General features: G+C 45.1%; 1 protein-coding gene across 3 annotated transcripts in view; it reads left to right on the forward strand.

The window, feature by feature from the left end:
• ulk4 (unc-51 like kinase 4) overlaps positions 1 to 20,542 on the forward strand; it is a 107,308-nt gene that overhangs the window by 75,314 nt on the left and 11,452 nt on the right. For all 3 annotated transcript variants that reach the window (XM_020041164.2, XM_034288798.1, XM_013139235.3), the window contains 2 exons: positions 272 to 370; positions 7,178 to 7,363. In XM_020041164.2, coding sequence (XP_019896723.2) covers positions 272 to 370; positions 7,178 to 7,363 — 285 coding nt within the window. The remainder of the gene's footprint in view (positions 1 to 271; positions 371 to 7,177; positions 7,364 to 20,542) is intronic.

Below are 20,542 nucleotides of genomic sequence, written 5' to 3' on the forward strand. Positions count from 1 at the left end.
CAGCCATTATTTAGCAGCTGTGATGAAACCTAGCTCAACTTGGCTGTTTGTATGTCAGTGTATGTGTGTTTGTGTCTCACTGTCCATCCTTCTCTCTCTGTCTGTCTGACTCAACATCCTTTACTCGTCTTTCTGTTGCCTGGATCCTACAGCAATGCTGTCATATTCTGTACTGGTGGGATATCAACAGTAACTGTACAGTTGTCCATCAGCAGATCTAATTGAGCTGAGGACTAATCTGTGTGTGTTTCTGTGTATTACTATCCTAAAGACACAGACGGCTGATTCCCAGGAGGAGACGCAAGCTGCTGAGGAACTCCTTCTCATCAACAGACCTCTGACAGGACTCACCTCCCTGCTCATTCAGATGGTAAGACAGGACTCACCTCCCCGCTCGTTCAGATGGTAAGACAGGACTCACCTCCCTGCTCGTTCAGATGGTAAGACAGTACTCACCTCCCTGCCCGTTCAGATGGTAAGACAGGACTCACCTCCCTGCTCGTTCAGATGGTAAGACAGGACTCACCTCCCTGCTCGTTCAGATGGTAAGACAGGACTCACCTCCCCGCTCGTTCAGATGGTAAGACAGGACTCACCTCCCTGCTCGTTGAGATGGTAAGACAGGACTCACCTCCCAGCTCGTTCAGATGGTAAGACAGGACTCACCTCCCTGCTCGTTCAGATGGTAAGACAGGACTCACCTACCTGCTCGTTCAGATGGTAAGACAGGACTCACCTCCCAGCTCGTTCAGATGGTAAGACAGGACTCACCTCCCTGCTCGTTCAGATGGTAAGACGGGACTGGTCTTCCTGCCTGCTTGTCTGTCTGTCCATTAGTACTGTGTGTTTAATCAGTATGTTTTTATGGTTGCTCACATATAAAGGCAGTGGTCATAAGGTCTACAATTGCTGCAGTGTAACACAACCTCAACAAACTGTACCATTCCTCTATAACAGATGTCAAATGATGGAGATACTTATTAAAATGGGGGGGGGTGAGAAAACCTGCTAGCCTCTGCTTGGTAAATGCTGGTACATTTCTTAGCATATTCACCAAATAATATAGTGGTATACTGAGAGTATTCCCCATGACCCAAATAGGCTATCAAATAATCATGATTCAATCCCAGGTATTGTTTATCCATTTCTATTTCAAATGATGTTAGCTAGTCAGACGATAACTCATGAAATAGTCTGCTTGAAATAATTAATTTGAATCAGTCAAATATGAAGTAGCATTTCCATCGTTATGGCTTTTGATCATGGCCCTGATACGTGACTTGTTGATGATACAACATAAATCATCAATAATGGACGACACATTGAGAATGAACAGTTTCTGATAGTTCTGCGCGATTGTATAAGAATCTATATTAATATATTCTGAATGATGATGATAGCTGAAGATGAAGATAGACTCCTGTGTTTTTAAAATGAAGAGTTGGGATTACTGGGAAGATATTGCGTTCCATACTTAGTTGTATTATTAGCCCCATCATCCCAGCGTGAAATAGGCTTAAACAGGGACGAAATAGCATTTTAGATTTTTGAAGGCCTTCGTGTTGCTCAGAATGATTTCTCGTTCACTGCTTACTTTGGCCTTGAGGTTAGGAGAAGGTAAGTCAATTTAAAAAGTACCAGGGGCTTGAATGATTCAACACTTCCAATGGACAGTTTGTATCCGTCTTGCATTGCAATATACACACACACACGGTCACACACACACGGTCACACACACACGGTCACACACACACACAAACACGCACGGTACACAGAGGAAGGGTATACTCGTAAACACACATTCACATACTGGCTACATATGTGCCTCACACACACACACACACCAGATTTCCTTCCCTCTTGTGTTCCTCTGGTTTACCATACGTCTGGATGGTATTTCTTAGCTGAGTGAATGAACCCACTCACACACAGGCTCCGCGAGCGAACCCCCCGGCCGTGTAAATCACACAGATGGCATAGCAGAACAGGTCCGTTGGGAAGGTGACTGTTCCACGCCAGAACACCCTGTGGTGCCGCATGGAGCCCTCTCTATGTACACAACACACACACAGCCCAGGTTCATCCACCACCAGATCCCTCAGCCCCGGCCCAGCCAAGCTGTCCCTCTGAGCCTCAGGGGAGTGACTTAGCTCAGCACCCCCTGCCTGGCTGGCTGCTCCTGTCTGTTCAGCCACCTCTCCCCGGCACCACAATCACCCCCCCACACCCCCCAGCCCCTCCAAGCTGCTAGCCTTGTGTCAAAACTTTTTGCATACAAAACAAATGGGCGAACTGTGAAAGTGACCAAGTGCCTGCCTGGAAGTCAGCTCCCCGTAGATGAAACACACTCGGCCTCTGAGTCTGACCTTCTGTTTGACTGGGCTTTGTTCCAGGCGGGTGTGGCAGGGCCGTGTGGAGAGGCGGGGCCGGGGAGGGCCGTGTGGAGAGGCGGGTCTGGGAGGGCTGTGCGTAGAGGCGGGGCCGGGGAGGGCCGTGTGGAGAGGCGGGTCTGGGAGGGCTGTGCGTAGAGGCGGGGCACGAGAGGGCCGTGTGGAGAGGTGGGGGCGGGAAGGGCTGTGCGTAAAGGCAGGGACGGGGAGGGCCGTGTGGAGAGGCGGGTCGGGGAGGGCATTCATAATGGCGGGGCCAGGGAGGGCCGTGTGTGGAGGTTGGTGTAGGAGGGCTGTGCCTAGAGGTGGGGCTGGGGAGGGCCGTGTGGAGAGGCGGGTCTGGGAGGGCTGTGCGTAGAGGCCGGGCTGGGGAGGGCATTCATAATGGCGGGGCCAGGGAGGGCCGTGCATAGAGGCGGGTGTGGGAGGGCTGTGCGGAGAGGCGGGGCTGGGGATAGCCATGCGTAGAGGCCTGGCCGAGGAGGGCCGTGTGGAGAGGCGGGGCTGGGGAGGGCCGTGTGGAGAGGCGGGGCTGGGGAGGGCCGTGTGGAGAGGCGGGGCTGGGGAGGGCCGTGCCACAAACAGACAGCAAACTCAGACCAGCCATGAACAACCAGAGCAGCTCCTCAGTGAAATGCTGCTGTATATACAGAACTGCCATAGCAAAGGATTTCATGTGAATTTATGCTCATACAATTTCACATGAGCTGCCAACCCCTATGCCTGATACTATGCATTTTTACTAAATCAGCAAATTACCATTTTCTCCACATGATGGGTGTTTATGCATAAATATCGCTCCTCACCAGCAGTGCATCCAGACATGTTTTAGAGACAAATGGAAGCCCTATTTAACACCTACAACACAGGCAGGTGTCCTAGTAAGTACAACTTCTGCTTCACTCTCACTGCCTGTCAGTGATATTAAAACCTAAAGCCTGACACACAACTGGAGCATGGTTATGAGAGAGAGTGTGTGTGTTTATGTGTGTGTGTTGTTTATGTGTGTGTGCTTGCCTTGCTGCGGCAGTGCTACATTTACTTGGGTAAGAACAGCGGTCTACAGACAATGTGTCACTCAGTGTGTTGGAGTGGAGTGAGCAATGGCATATGAAGTCTGGTACGGTCCATGTATAAACAGAAATAATACTGGAATATCAGAAAAATAGCATTTCAGTGTGGAATGCCATGTTAGTTAGCAGGTAAATAACAGGACGGGAGGCTGGCTACGCAAAACCTCTGGCCCAGCGACACTTTCCCCCTATATAGTATGGACAGAAAATAGTATTTAAATGTATGTAAATGTTAGTTAAACGAAGCGGACACCCTCTTGGTAGTGACCCTGAATCAGCTCACCTGAATCAAGTAGTGAATCAAGTGGTTGACGAGACGTTTTGAAGATGATTCACGTGTGCCAGCACTGGAATACATCTTCTGCATGGAACAGCTGTGTGTCCCCGGGGGGAGGATTGAGAAGCAGCGGGTTGGCGGGGTGTTTTGTGTGAGGACGGGGGTAGAGGGCAGCACTGCTTCACGTCAGTCCACCAGTCCGTCCCCTCCACTCTTTCAGCCCTCTCTTTAATCCCTCTGATTCCTTGTATTGGATTCATTGCATTTGATTTCTTATTCTCCTTCAGATGCATCGACCACCACTGTTGAGTAAACAGGACATGTATATAAAGCCAGCTAAGCAGGTGTTAACCCTTGTCTGTTTTGACTGGGTATTGGCATGTGAACAATACTATCAGTGCAAGAGCGCACAGTGACACTAAAGAACCTTTCAGTGGTGGGTTTGGCCGGAGCACAGGAGTTTAGAATGATGGCCCTTAAGGAGGAGAGCTGGGGGGGCGGGCTCTTTCTGGATCATTGTTGAGGCTTTTCGGGCATTCGGCCTGTGCTGAGTGGTGGCCGTCGCTAACAAAAGAGGGGCAGGATTAGGCCCCGTGTGCCCCTTCTCCCTGGCCCTTCAGGCCCCCCCCAGGGACAGAGGCTGAGTGGAAGGGGGCAGCAACGGATCAGGGTGAAAGGATCCTAAACCCTGTGCGATTACGCCCCTGGCTTTTTACTGACACAGGAGACTGGGAGGGGAGGGATGTGAAGCCCTGGGATGGCATCGTGGTTTTAGCGCCGGGCCACCGTGACGAGATGAGTTGGAAGGCCACTGCTTGTGAGCCAAAGTGGCTTGCTCTCTGTGGCCATAGCTTCGAAGACCTCCAGGCACTCTCATCGGGGCAGGGCCACTATACCTAGCCTGGTCCCACATGTTTTTTTTTGCCTTTAAGAGTTAGTTAGCCGTGAAGCCCGATAAGGTCAGACACCAGTCTACCGGGTAGTTCCACCGATGGCGTCCTCTCACGGCCGGTTTCACATACGGTAATGTCTGCACAGGAACACAGGGTGGATGGTAGTGCTTGTCACGTTTCCCTGTCACACCGCGGTCCACACTGCCTTATTATGACAATTCTCTGTTATGTATCTCTATCTAGGCTCTGATTCTGCACCGATATGGGCAGAGCTGTCCAAGAATGTCTGTTAAATTGCTATTATGTAAATGAAACAACAGCAGGCTGCGTCTCAAATGGAACAGCGTTTTCTTTACAGTGCACTAGCTGTCACCAGGGCCCTGTTTAAAAGCAGGGAGGCGCAGGGAGGCGCAGGGAGGCGCAGGGAATGGGGGGCTATCCGTGAAGGAGACACCCAGTGCTGTGCTTTAAAAAGGTCCGAAGGGAGAGGAGAGGTAATGTGGAGAGGTAATGCGAGACAGTTCATGGAGATCTCTCCCTCTGATAGAGCTGTCTGCCACGTCAGTCTGTATCACTATCAGCAGCCTCTGACACCTCCCCTGTCAAGGTTAGAGGGAAATGAAGGAAAAGGGAAGAAAGAGACGATGACAGGGGAATGATAGACGAATCAAATTCAGTTTGAGCACAGATTGAACCAATGAATGCAGTGAAATTAAAGCAGGATGCTTATCAGGAAATATTTCTTCAGCCCAATGACGCGGATAGGTGGTTTACTGGCTGAAGGATCATTTCCACGTGGAGATGTCTTTGAAGAAAACCTCTTTGGTTTGTTAATATCTTGATTCTCTGAAGTCTGTTCGACCAGAGTGTGACTTCCAAATGCCTTTGTGTCAGAAACAGAGCCAGTTGACGATGAGTCAGCCTAATCATGTCACAATTATTCACCTAAACAATAAGGGGATGTGGTGTACCATGGTATATTGGCCATATACAACCCCTGAGGGGCCTTTTTGCTGTTACTAAATGGTTGCTAATGCAGTTTGTTTAAAACCATGTCTTTCAGCCAGTCGCCATTCAAGTTTTGAACACCTGGTTTATAAGTTGTGTTCTTAAGGCAGGTGTATGAGTCAGAATTGACACTTCACAAAGGCACAACAAGTATTACTGTTAAGGCCTTTTCACAATGCTTTGTTCTAAGCCCTGGAGAATCTTAGCCCCAGGTTAAAACTGGCCCTGTGTTAGCTTAGCCTGTGTTCACACAATAGTTTCTTAACCCTGGGCTAAGGTTTTATCCCAGGCTTAGGGTTCACACTATTCCAAAGCCCAAATACGACAAAAAACTGCCAAGAACGACACAGTACCATTTTACATTCTATGATTAGCTGCACACGTTACGTTCTCTGGCATGTGAATAATGTTACAGTACATCACTGACGATCAATGTTACGTTCTCTGGCATGTGAATAATGTTACAGTACATCACTGACGATCAATGTTACGTTCTCTGGCATGTGAATAATGTTACAGTACATCACTGACGATCAATGTTACGTTCTCTAGCATTTGAATAATGTTACAGTACATCACTGACGATCAATGTTACGTTCTCTGGCGTGTGAATAATGTTACAGTACATCACTGACGATCAATGTTACGTTCTCTGGCATGTGAATAATGTTACAGTACATCACTGACAATCAATGTTACGTTCTCTGGCGTGTGAATAATGTTACAGTACATCACTGACGATCAATGTTACGTTCTCTGGCGTGTGAATAATGTTACAGTACATCACTGACGATCAATGTTACGCCACCGTGATTCTATTAACGACCTTATGACATCGGTTAATCAAGATGCCCACCCTGTCAGTGTTTGCTTTGACAACTTTGGTAAAACTATGCAAAGAAAGAGAAAAACATTAGTCCACCTTCATTCTTTCGACATATTTGCTAGATTTACATCCAAAGCAAGCTGCAGTATCTAATTTGCTAAGATTTAGCGGGCATTATGAAACAACAAACGTTTGTAGAGTGAAAGGACCGAAACAGAAACACGGAACTGTTGGTAACAGCGCACGTTAAGAGCGTATATAAATTTGGTGAAAGGGCAGGTTTTGTGATTGGGCAATAAATGTTCTATGGTTTTGTTCTTGACCCTGTTTCTCACTGGTTAATCTGTCACCTTGTTTCTGGGGCTAGCCCTGAAAAGTCAGTGCTAACCCTGCTCCAGGCTGGGCCCGCTAGCCCTAGACTTAGGGTGGTGCTTGCCCACATCAAAATATGCAGGTGTGAACACTTGCTTAGCCCCGTGCTTAGGAGCCTCACAGCCCTAGGCTAAGGTGTAGTGTGAACACGCTTTTTGAGGCACTGCGGAGCTCAGTAGGGCAGTCACCTAACATAACCCCACTAGGATTTCCTTGTAGACCCTCAGCAGTGCAGAAAGCACTTGATTAACCCACCTTTCCAAAACAATTGCCTTGTTTTAGCGGCGGCACACCAGGGTAACGTGTTGGTGGCTTTCTGTTTCCCCCCGCTCCCGTAGCTGCCGTGTGGTGACGTGGAGGTGTACGAGGAGGCCAGCCAGTGCCTGTCCCTGCTGATGCAGCTGTACGGCGGGGACGGCCCCTCGGCCCTCTGCCCGCTGAACCTCCAGAGACTCAGCCAGACGCTACAGCTCCAGACACAGCCCAGGCAGCAGAGACTGCTGCTCCGCATCATCAGGCGCCTGGTGAGTAGAGGACCCGCCCACCGGCGTCATCTTGAAGCTGCCACTGTTGGAGTAGTTGGAGTAGTAGTGGTGGTTGTAATAGTGGTAGTGGTAGTTTAATTAAGCCAGTAGTAGTGGTACATTCAAAGTTCATTCTAGCAAAGGTCACAGATGCTGCTAAATGCTTGTGCGTCACCACAGTGTGAGTGAGCACAAGAGACGGAGTGTGTCCATGGAGAGTGTGTGTGTGTGTTTGATTGTTTGGCTACTGAGCATGTGTAAATGAGCTGAGGTGAATTTGCCGTGTAAATCTGCAGAAGGTCTCTACAGTACAGATCAGAGTGCTGGGCAGACAGGCCTCGAGTTTAACTGTCTAGTAGCCCCTTGGGGGTGGGAGCTTTGCTTCAGTCCTGGTTCTGATCCTCCATGGCTCTGGTGGCCGTGGTCCGTGATGATCTTTGTGGTGTGGATGGGCAAGTTGACCTGACGCCACCATATAACCGAAGACGCTTGCATTGCCGAACCAGAGTGTGTTCGATCTGAGGTGGTCTGATGGGACATGCTGGAGTCTTCAGCTGGCTGAGGTTGAAGAGGTGCAGTTGAGTTGTCGTCCTGCAGTTGTCGTCCTCTCAAGATCAGCTCCTTTGTAGGTTTTTGATATGGAGGTAGAGCTTGTTTACCTGGCACCAGTCCAGCAGGGATCTAACCTCCGCCCTGTAGGGTGTCATATTGTTGCTTAAGGTCTTGCCTACCATTCCATACTTGATAACTGAGGTGAAGGAAGACATAGCCACACATTTCTCTGTGAACAGGGATAAGAGGAGATGGCTCCGCACACGCCTCTGGGGAGCAGAACAGTAGGATTTGTTGTAGTAGTTCCTTTAGTAGTAACAGTAGCAGTAATAGCATTTGTAGTAGTAGTAACAATAGTAGTAGTTTCTGTAGTTGTAATAGTAATAGTTACAATAGCAACGTTAGTAGGAGTAACAATAATAGTAGTAACAATAGAAGTAGTAGTAGTAAGAATAGTGGTAGTAGTAGTAGTAGTAGTAGTAGTAACAAGTAGTACTAGTACTACAAGTGGATTCGTATTAATAGTGGTAGTAGCCATAGTAACGGTAGTTGTAGTAGTAGTATTTCTGTAGTATTGCAGGAAGTCTGAAAACTAATGCTACCGTATCCCCCATTAGAAAATCAGTTTTGCAACAGGGTCATTGTCTATATTCACATCTTAAAATAATCCCCCCTACTCTAATGATGTGCAAAGCATATTTTCAAGTGAGGTTTGACCAGTTGTTATGTATTGGTTTCATTTTGGCACCGCACTGTAATCATTTACATGAGGCCAGAAACTGCAGTCTGTGTGGTTTTGTAGAGGAGGAAAGGAAGATGAGGAAGTTTCATGTATCTCACCTTCTGTGCCCCATACATCCATGACCTGTTGATCCTCTGGAAATACTTCTGCAATCAGCAGCCTTTTATAGAACACTGCTGTCAGTTGTCAGCACTTTCAAAGGGAGAGGGAAAGCCAGAAAATGCAAGAAGCGAAGAGGTGTGTTTGTGTGCTGTGGTAGATGCTTTTTTGTGTACGTTCCAAATTGCAAGTTCTACTCAATATTGGATAGGTTGGGTGGCTGGGGGCCATGTACCCCTGCTGTTGTACCAGTGTTTGGCCTGGAGGAATGGGAAGCCAGCTGACCTCCCTGCTTCCTTGTGCCTGTGTCTCTCCCTGGTGGGTGGGGAAATTGGTGGGTCTGTCCATTCCAAAAGAACTCCTGGGTGGAAATTAATGAGAAACATTGCAGGTAAATCTGTACAGGAGCCGAATACAGTTGTGATGAGTGGGCTTAAAGAAAATCATCACTTCATTCAATGTTATATGTGCAGTATTTGAAAGGATCTTTCTTTACACTTTTGGTTGACCTCAGACAGGTTTTCCATACATTTTTGTGACACAACTGAAAATGTCAACTGTCGTGTGCCACCAAATTGATATAACAGTACTGAAAAGCCATTGTTATTCAATAGAACCCACTAGGGACACAAAACATTTCTGCCACAACTTCCAAAGCATCGTTGTTTGCTGTAAGCCTGGTGTACATCATGTACGTAAAAATGGTCTAGCCATACTATTATTCCCTTAAATATAGTTTGGGGCATTTTTAAAAAACATTTATTCCCACAAACACAACATGGACAACAGAACTTTGATCAATTTAACTAAAATGTATTGTAATGATTTCCAAACAAGCCCTGCCCTCAAACTGTCATTTGTTTTTAATGAAGCTCTGGGGGTGGGGGGGGGGGACTGTGTTGATTTGGGATTCATTCGTTTGACTGGGAATGGTGCAGGGTAATTTAGGATCCAACATTGGTTACACAACATGGAAGACATTCCAGTATCCCGGAGCGTTCACAGCTGGTGATTTGCATAACGATGACGTATCTCCAAAAATCCGATGCCAGGAGCACTCAGATACGCAGCTCGTTGCCCAAATCACTTTACAAAAACTGTGGTGGTCATGGTTGTGGCTAAGGTTTCATATTTTCTAGACAACCGGCTAAATATGTTTCCTGAGAAGATTGCATGAAAAGACTGTGCCATTTAAAAGCATAATGTCAGCAAAATATATCAGATGATCATGCCACTTTGAAGAAGATGGATCTAAAGTTGAATTTGTCATATTAACTTAGCTCAGAGCTCTCTCAAAGTCAACACAATTTTTCGGTTATGTAGGCTAGTTTTAACTATTAAACTATAAAAAGGTTGCTAGGCTACATGCAGACTATTGGAAATTAATTTAGTTTGAGCCTACATTTGACAGAAAGATGCAGCTTTGTCCTTTCCTCTTTTAAAATTGCGACTGTCCTTAATTTATGATAACCTGCTTATTGTGGTGATTCAGAGAAAGGGAATTTTATTATTCTCCACTAAAAACTGTAACCCATCTACCGGAGATTCAGAGCCATGAAGGGCATCAGTAGTGTTTTTTTTTATATTTTTTGCATTCGTTAGGCAAAATAATCTGTGATATTTATACTGAGAAAGTCAAGGATCATCTCTTAAGGTCTTATTCATTTTTTATTTGTTACAGCATAAACTAAATGACACAAGAGCCTTTTGCCTACACAAATCTAAAGTATAGGGCTTAATAAAATTAAACCTTAGTCACAACCCGACTTCCTTCACATACACAGCTCTCCACCGGAGGCCAGGGTTCAATACCCGTCTCCACCCTTCAGCTTTATGTCTCCATTAAACCTCTTTCCATCTGATTACTACTATCAATAAAAGCAATAAAAATAAGTAAGGAGAGAGACTGTCCAATAAATATCCACCCTCCCTCACTCTTTATTATTTGTCTCTGTTGGATCCCTGTCCCTTTCTCTCTCACTTTCTCTGTCTCTCTTATATTAACCTCCAACCCCTGCCATCCCTCACTCTCTCTTCTCCTTTTTCCCTTTCTCTGTCTTTCTCTCATTGATGTCCTACTGCTTCTCAGTTTAGAGTCCCAAGAGATGGAGACATCCTCAGCCCGTCTCTGTCCTCACTCCACCATCCGCTTCATATAGCAATAACATTACCCAACACTGTATATCTGCACCAAAACTTTTCCAACTTGGGAGACATCATATTCTCTATATATTTAAGTCACTGATATAGTAATATTTTTTGTTAGGCTGGCTTATTATTTCAATACAATTGTTGATGTGTGTGTAGTCATTTAATGTTACATGTGCAGTTGTTTTTGTGGTTTTTATTTGTCTCATTGCACAACTAAATCCAAGAGCGTTTTTACACTATGATATTTAAATGAATGAGACTTGCTGCCAGATTTGTGTCAGAGATACCTTTTTTTTTATTTAATACATGGGTAAAAAAGTCCATTGTCACATGCAACTTAGCGAGGTAACATGGGGACACTTTTCCGACACAGATACTTCCACGGCTACTGATGTCACAAGTTTAAATTAAATTGTGGTCACTACAATTTTTATAGTCTAAATAGGCTCAATCTGCTTGGAAATATCAAAACTAGTGGCATCTGAGATGCCAGCTACTTAAAGGATATAAAACCTTAAAATGTTTGCTGGAATATTGAAACATATCATACTGGAGTACAACTGGAAAAGGTCTTATTATTAGGGTATGCTGCTGGAACCTTATTGTATTCCTGCCAATTCCTGATGGATCGTAAGGCATAAAAAGGTGTATCTTAGCAGAATTGTAAATGGCACAGGTTTACACCATTCCATGCAAAGTCATTCCAGTTGGTTACATTTACAAGCGACATGTTTTCGAAAGCTTATGCACCAGACATACAGAGGGGGTATAATCTAACATGAAACACAGACATTATTTGATGTGGAACCAAAAATCCACTATGGAAGAAATTAATAGTGCAAAGAGTTGCTTTTCGAGGTTTATGGGCCTTATACTATTTCTGCCAATAGACAAAATATAAATTTTGAGCAACGTATTAATTGGGTTAATTTCAACACTAACTTGGGTTAATTTCAATATATATATATATTTCCAATAAATTCCCATAATGAATGTCATTGCACTTATTCATAGGAAACACATTTTGGCTTGGGTCTCCCTTGCAAGGCTACCCTGAGGACAAAAATGCAACAAAGAAAACACATCAAAAGTGTTAATCTAACTAACAGGAAAAATAACACTTCAAACATTACAATTTAATTGTCACCGTTTTAACACCACATGATCCTTTCAATCAAAGCAGTTCGCTCAAACATCTGGGTGTTATGCTGCCTAAGCGGGACCAGGGAATTAAGACGCAAGACGTTTTACTAGCTATTGCAAGAATGTGCTGCTCTAAATCTGTAAGGGAATTTGTCAGTACTGAATAGTGGAAGAGTTAGCCATCAATGTGAGGGGTTTGGTGCAATTTTATTTACAATTTGAATAGTAGGTTTTAAGATTTTTTAGCAGTGTTCTCTAAAAGAAAAAAATAATTTGAAAAAATTATGGTTAACCAAAAATATTCTCCTTGACTCCTATTATTATGGGTTGTGGTTACTTGAAAGGTTTCATGGGTTGTGGTTACTTGAAAGGTTTTATTCGTTACGTCTAATTATTTGCTAGCATTAACTTCAGACTCACTTGGTTGTTTGGCGTATATTTCGCCTGTGCGGTCAACCTTTTCAGCCAGGATGTTTTTTACCTAGGCAGGCCAAGCTGATTTTTAATAGCTGCAAGTACATTGCCTCTGTTGGAATGAAAACCCCTAGAGAAGCGGCACCTTCAGTTGTTCACACCCAAGCTGAAACCTTTGTTTCCTTTTGCCTGTTTGTTTTGCTCTACTTTTGATTTGATTCCCTATCCTACATGTGGGTTTTTATTTTGGTTAGCCTTTTTCTGGGGAGGTGTAGTTGGCATTCATAGTGGTTATCTTTTAGTGTATATTGATTAGTTTTAAGTCAAATTTCTGTTGATACCCCGCCGTTCCAGAACCCATTTTTTATTCCCTCTAGTTTTTTTATTCTGGAGGGTGTTGTGAAATAGGGAACATAACACTTGGCCTATATCAATATAAGGCTATAAACAGCATTTAACATTTTTATTGTATTAGCATTTTACTGAACTTTTTATGCTGCTTTTTTATATGCACTGAAACCCCAAAAGTGTTTTCACAACACTCCTGAAAACATGCACCAAAATTCAGATTAAAAAAACACATTAGGTGTTTCAGTGTACCTTTTGGGTTTACTGGAGGGCTTGCAGTACAGTTTACAGTAGGATTTACATTTAGAGTTTACAGTAAGATTTACATTTAGAGTTTACAGTAGGATTTACATTTAGGCTTTTCAGTAGGATTTACATTTAGAGTTTACAGTAGGATTTACATTTAGAGTTTACAGTAGGATTTACATTTAGGCTTTTCAGTAGGACTTACATTTAGGGTTTGCAGTAGGGTTTTCATTTAGGGATTACGTTTGGGTTTACAAATAATTTGAACAGTAGGTGCACTGCATTTTTTGGTTTTATTTCTCATCATGGTGTTTGGAGTCTTTATACAGTTACTGTGTGACTGTTTATTTGTTATTGATTTAGCATGCATTTTAAACAACATGGTTGTAGATTGCTTCATTAAAGTTTGATTCGTTTTCTGACAGTGTATAAAACATGTTTGACAAAACCTGCTATTTACAAAACATTAAGGCCAAACTCAATATACTAAATATATCAAAAATGTACAGCTGAAACCTGCCGGTTAAAGATTTAGAATATAAATAATAATTGAGATTCAAATTATGCTTCAAAAAGCCTATCACCAGGAACTGAAAATTGCTTTTATTTAGATCTCCATGCAAATATAAAGTATTCCTGCAAATAAAAAATAAAAAAACATTTGATCATCATTTGATACTTTATGAAATGATGTATTATTCTTTATAATTATCATTTATAAGTATTATAATCTATATTTCTTACCCTTAGCGTGATCCTTTTGAAGTATCCAAATCATTGTAGGGTAATGTTTCTAATTATGCTCTGAGTCCCTGTCCATCCACACTGACAACAGTCAGCCTGCAGCTACATCTGTCTGCCCACCCCTGATGTAGAATATAACGCTGTGTGTTGCCTGTCTCACTAATTCCTTCCAAGGTATTGCTGGTAAATGCCCCCTCTTACGTTTTTATGCAGGAGTATAATGGATTGGTATAATCAAATGTAGCTGGCAGTAAATATTACTAAATATTCCTAGTATTTTATGCAATATGTCTAATGGTCTGTGACGTTTTGAAGATACATACATTTTATTAGTTATTAATTTTCTGTAGGTGGGCTAGATTTAGTTTTGATAGGTAAACATGCAAGAATATAGCCTGCTGTTAGAGGAACCTGACAAACAATAAGTGTAATTCAATGGTAATGTGGACCAATCTCTTATCCATTATGAAATGTAATTTGTATCTCAGAATTCCGTGTCATTCCTTCAGTGGTTTCTAGGTAACATTATTACTGATTAACCCAGTCGGGAGCTATGCCGAGCACCTGGCTCTTTCTCACTTTAATATTTGACAAGGGGCCCAGGGCTAATTTCTCATCCGACATGTTACTATACTCAGCGCTCTTCAATTGCTGCTCTCCCGCTCAATGAAAGGTTATAAACAATTTACAGGCCGTAGTCTCTGGACGCTCCTCGCGCTCAGTGAAGAGAAATCCATCCGAGATCTTCTCCTGCCATCTCCTCCGTCTTGTCTAATGAGCTACAGTGTGCTCTTATCATTGTGAATTAAATATCATGGTTCTCCCCCCGTTATATATAGGGCTCGACCCAGTGCTACTCCCAGCGCTGCTTTGTCTTGAATAGCACGGCGTTGGCGCCACAAAGGTCACCGCTATAACGCAGTATTTGGATGTGTCCCTGTTGGTTGTTACTTTGTTTACTCAACCTGAGTCGGGCTTGTCATGTACCTTGGACACGCTGCTTATTTCTGTTGAAGATAAAGTGAATGTCAGTACATTCCTGCTCAAATCCGAGTCCCTTGGTCTAGTTCCAGCTCTGTTCTAGCTCTGGGGTCTGCCGTCCGCTATCTCCAGCCTTCCTTCCTTTGGAAAACAGTTAAAGGATGTAGCTACCATGGAAATAATCATTATATTTCTCTGGTAGTCACTGTCTAATCTGTGCAGAAACTTTTTAACAGATTGTGTTTCATCATTATTTCCCTGCCTGCTTCCCTGGCAAGTCAGTCCTCCACCATTGTGTTGTTCACTAAGTCCCTGCTTTTTTCTCTTTAATTGTCTGATCATGGGGCTGAGCTTAGCACTGACTGCTGCAGTCAACACCCAAATCACACACACACACACACACACACACACAAGCTGAATATACCATTAACGCTAGAGCTTAATTAGCCTCGTTAGTCATTAGGATGCAGAATCAGAGAAGAGCTGTCATTTGGGAAGCAGACGTTCTTGTTGTTGTTGTTTGGGCCGAGTCGTGATGTTCCTCCTGAGAACACCTGCCCTGGTGGGCGTAAGAGAGAACCAGCCCGGCTAGTCTGACCTCCTTAGTGTTCAATTAAAAAGTACTGTGATGAATGTGCTGTGTGTTCTTCTGTATGTGTGAATGTGCACCTATGGGTTTGCCTCGATTGTGCGTGCGTGCGTGTGTGCGTGCGTGCGCACGCATATGTATGCACAGACATTTGTAGCAATTTAAAAGGGGTGCAGTCAATAAAAGGTGTTGTGTTCGACGTTATTCAAGCCAGGTTTGGAGGACCTCTACCAATCTCGGCGCACATCTCATTTCTACTCCCCATAGTCGTGGCCTGGACTCCATCAGCTGGGTCCCGTCAGGCGGTGAGGCTCCGTGGGGGTGGGCGGGCAGGAGGATGGGCTGGGTCCCGTCAGGCGGTGAGGCTCCGTGGGGGTGGGCGGGCAGGAGGATGGGCTGGACCCCGTCAGGCGGTGAGGCTCCGTGGGGGTGGGCGGGCAGGAGGATGGGCTGGGTCCCGTCAGGCGGTGAGGCTCCGTGGGGGTGGGCGGGCAGGAGGATGGGCTGGGTCCCGTCAGGCGGTGAGGCTCCGTGGGGGTGGGCGGGCAGGAGGATGGGCTGGAGCCCGTCAGGCGGTGAGGCTTCGTGGGGGTGGGCGGGCAGGAGGATGGGCTGGAGCCCGTCAGGCGGTGAGGCTCCGTGGGGGTGGGCGGGCAGGAGGATGGGCTGGAGCCCGTCAGGCGGTGAGGCTTCGTGGGGGTGGGCGGGCAGGAGGATGGGCTGCGCTGCGTTGTGTAAAGCTGGGTGCTGCGGATTATACGTCTCATATGGAGGGGGGCTGAACTCTCTGGCCACCTCCCAAATCGCACCCTATTACCAAAATTGTGCATTCATTTTAACCCTATGGGCCCTGTACAAGAGCAGTGCACTAAATGGGCAGAAGGGTGGGATTTAGGAAGCAGCTTCTATTGATTCATGGCTCTGCCTGTCCCTGTCTTAATTAGCACACAGCCACTTCTCCCACCTGGGTGTTAATGGAATTAAGTGACCTGGCGTTATTCACTTGGCCTCACTCCCTCCTCACGCACGCAGGCCAAACACCCACCCACACACACACACACACATTCTACACCTAACCACCACCAGTATCCAGGACAACACACTGCTCTGAATGCATCGTACATTACAGGGTAGAATTTAATCACCCCCCCCCCCTTTTCTAGTCTGGACAGAATGACGTTAGCTTTCCCTACTAGCCTAGCTGAGCCCACTCAGGCTTCCTCGCCCTATCACAAGCAGGTCTAGAAATGCAGGGTCATATCCACTAGGTACCCAACGGCAGAGATGAACTGAAACGGTCAGAAACTACCTCAGCCAGGCCTATAATACAGCTGTAGGTGCATTAGGATCCACTATGGATTCAGCAACAGCCGAGTGAGTCCGCTCCAGTCCGCTCGTCGGGTGCAGTCATGACAGACTGTGGGGAAAAGGAACGCAGAGCAAACTGCTGCTATGACATCATGTTTGCCACCGGCGTGCTGCCTCCGTTGGCTTGGCACTGCAATTCCAAGATACGGATTTGTATGACAGGGGAGTGTGTCTCACCCTGAAAACCAGGCGACTGTTCTTTATGTATGATCTTATCTATTTTTTAACTCTTTAAAATGTATACACAAAATGTCTGACTGTATTTTGGAATAAACAGGCTTTATCTGGCAAGGGGATTTATTTATTCATTTAACTGGATAATTGGAGAAGGCTGGTTGGGTCGGAGAAAAACCAATAAAGCGAAGGCCCTCTAAGAGGAAAACACAGCTGATTATTTGTTTGCCATTTTGACAACGCCGTGTTGTCTCTCTAATCTTAGCTCATGCGGTCTGAATCCTCTAGCTGGCCCTCCTGATTGGTCCTGGATTCACACCTCTCCCTTCCCGCCGTCTCACCCTCCCTCCATAACTCCCAGTCCCTGGTTCCAGATGTTACATCCTGACTCCTGTGACCCAGGGATGCTGCTAGCCGCTTCTCTTCTCCTCTTCCCTTTCTTCTCGTTCAGCCATCTTGTGTCTAGCCGGGCCTAGTGGGAACTCCCAGGACAGAGACACAGGCGGGGTCCCAAACTGCGGCCTCCGGGCCCTGATGAAGAGTAACACTTTATACAGGGGGATAGGGTTCAGTTTGGGCCGCAGGTAGGAAGACGGAGGCGAGTCAGTGGCTCCCCATATTGAGCCGATGAATAATTCAGAACAGGGACAGTGCACCAGTGTAGCAGACAGGGAGACACAGTGTGAACCCTCTCTCTGGAGACACAGTATTGGTGCTCATTAAGTCCTAGGGACGGACTGGACTAGAGTCTCGCTCTCTCTATCTCATATTCCCTTTCCCTCTCTCCCTCTTAATCTCTCTCTCTCTCTCCATGACAGAGACAACAATGGGTCTGTTCACTTGCTGGCGGTGGAGCTGAGAGGGTATTGACCCAGGTATTGTGCCTCAGGGCAGCGGTCAGGGTTCACAACAAGGGATTTGCACAGACTTTCATGGGCACCATGAACTTGCATTCATTTTTTTTTCTGTCTTGAATTGGAAAATGGAAGATGCAATATGGCAATATAGTCTTAGAAATCCACAAAAGTAAAACTTTGAGTATGAATTTAATGTATTTTCCAAAGTATGAAAAAAATTGGAATATTGTTAGACACTATTTTTCAATTGGGCCTGTTTAGGTCATGATTGCATTGCATTTATTCTCACTTCTATAATTTCACATGGAGCTTTTCATCGATCATTAATAAATTTATGTTTCTTGCTTACTCTCACACTATTCTCCTTGAGAGAAGATAGATGTCCCAGCAATTCACTTTTGCAGCCAGCAGCTGCTAGTTTGTATGCCACCCAGCTCTGTCAGTAACACACATTCAGCTGTTCTCACTTCCTCTGCCCCTATTTTCTTTATAATGTTTATGTTGTGACAGATCGGCTGAATCTTCACGTTGTCGTGTGTGCCAATATAGAACAGTCCTCAGACTCGGCCCACTATCTCTGTTTTCAACATGACAATCTCCAATAATGCCCCAACAGCAGCTTGTTATCAGAGAGATCAGCCTGCCAGTCAGTCTAGGGTGATGTAGGGAAGAGACTGGATGAGATCAGCCTGCCAGTCAGTCTAGGGTGATGTAGGGAAGAGACTGGATGAGATCAGCCTGCCAGTCAGTCTAGGGTGATGTAGGGAAGAGACTGGATGAGATCAGCCTGCCAGTCAGTCTAGGGTGATGTAGGGAAGAGACTGGATGAGATCAGCCTGCCAGTCAGTCTAGGGTGATGTAGGGAAGAGACTGGATGAGATCAGCCTGCCAGTCAGTCTAGGGTGATGTAGGGAAGAGACTGGATGAGATCAGCCTGCCAGTCAGTCTAGGGTGATGTAGGGAAGAGACTGGATGAGATCAGCCTGCCAGTCAGTCTAGGTGATCTAGTTGGTCCTGGGATGTCACTGAGAATGTTTTACGTTGTTGGGATGTAATGACGTGGTCCTGAAGCTTTGTCTTCTAAGTCGTTACAAAGTGAGTCACCACCCTTTGTCGTTTGTGGAGAACGTCAGGGTGTTGTCTACGGTTATTTTGACGTTTGTGGAAAACGTCAGGGTGTTGTCTACAGTTATTTTGTAGTTTGTGGAGAACGTCAGGGTGTTGTCTACGGTTTTTTGTCGTTTGTGGAGAACATCAGGGTGTTGTCTATGGTTATTTTGTCGTTTGTGGAGAACGTCCGGGTGTTGTCTGGTTATTTTGTCGTTTGTGGAGAACGTCAGGGTGTTGTCTATGGTTATTTTGTCGTTTGTGGAGAACGTCAGGGTGTTGTCTATGGTTATTTTGTCGTTTGTGGAGAACGTCAGGGTGTTGTCTATGGTTATTTTGTCGTTTGTGGAGAACGTCAGGGTGTTGTCTATGGTTATTTTGTCGTTTGTGGAGAACGTCAGGGTGTTGTCTATGGTTATTTTGTCGTTTGTGGAGAACGTCAGGGTGTTGTCTATGGTTATTTTGTCGTTTGTGGAGAACGTCAGGGTGTTGTCTACGGTTATTTTGTTTTTTGTGGAGAACGTCAGGGTGTTGTCTATGGTTATTTTGTCGTTTGTGGAGAACGTCCAGGTGTTGTCTGGTTATTTTGTCGTTTGTGGAGAACGTCCAGGTGTTGTCTGGTTATTTTGTCGTTTGTGGAGAACGTCCAGGTGTTGTCTGGTTATTTTGTCATTTGTGGAGAACGTCCAGGTGCTGTCAATGGTTATTTTGTCGTTTGTGGAGAACGTCTGGGTGTTGTCTACAGTTATTTGCATTCTAGGAAGGGGACACTGTGGAGGTGCCAACAGTTGTCTTGGAGTGGACAGGCCTTCTCCAGAAGGAAGCTTCGTCTTGTCAAGGTAGAGATGAAGTCGGGTGGCCTGTCTGGGGGTCAGGGGTAGGGAAAAGGTAGTTGGGTGTTACTCACAGCAGTGATATTGGAGACCATGTGAGGATTTGAGAGGAAATGAGAGGACCTGAAACCAAGCCCTGGGGAGCTGGTTGAAATCTACAGTTCAAATCCACGTTACCTGGTATGAGCAGCTTGCCAAGTAGGAGACAAACCGAGGGTGTTAAGGGCTTAAGACACCCAGCACCAAGAGGATGTGGTGGTTGGACACCGATTGATCTAAGAGGATTAGAACAGAGAGTAATCTTGAGCAATCTTGACTGGTTTTAAAAAATGCATGCTTTTTATCTTTATTTAGGCAGAGTGAATTTCGCTTGAATCAGTAGACGAAATGTTCCTCTGATGAATCAACACTGGGCGATTTTGCTGTGCAGGGGGTGGAGTGTCAGTAAGATACAGCTGTGCTCATAAGTTTGCATACCCTGGCAGAAATTGACATTTTGCCATTGATTTTGAAAATGTGACTGATCATGCCAAAAAAATTATTTTATTTAAGAATAGTGATCATATGAAGCCATTTATTATCACATAGATTTTTGGCTCCTTTTTAAATCATAATGATAACCGAAATCACCTAAATGGCCCTGATAAAAAGTTTACATACCCTTGAATGTTTGGCCTTGTTACAGATACACAAAGTGACACACACAAATGAAAATGGCAATTAAAGGTGAATTTATGTGGCTGTGGCTTTTTAAATTGGTGTTTGTGTAAATAGTCAACGAGTTTGTTAGCTCTCACGTGGATGCACTGAGCAGGCTAGATATTGAGCCAT

Source organism: Esox lucius, chromosome 20, assembly GCF_011004845.1.
Source record: "Esox lucius isolate fEsoLuc1 chromosome 20, fEsoLuc1.pri, whole genome shotgun sequence".
Classification (NCBI taxonomy): Eukaryota; Metazoa; Chordata; class Actinopteri; order Esociformes; family Esocidae; genus Esox; species Esox lucius.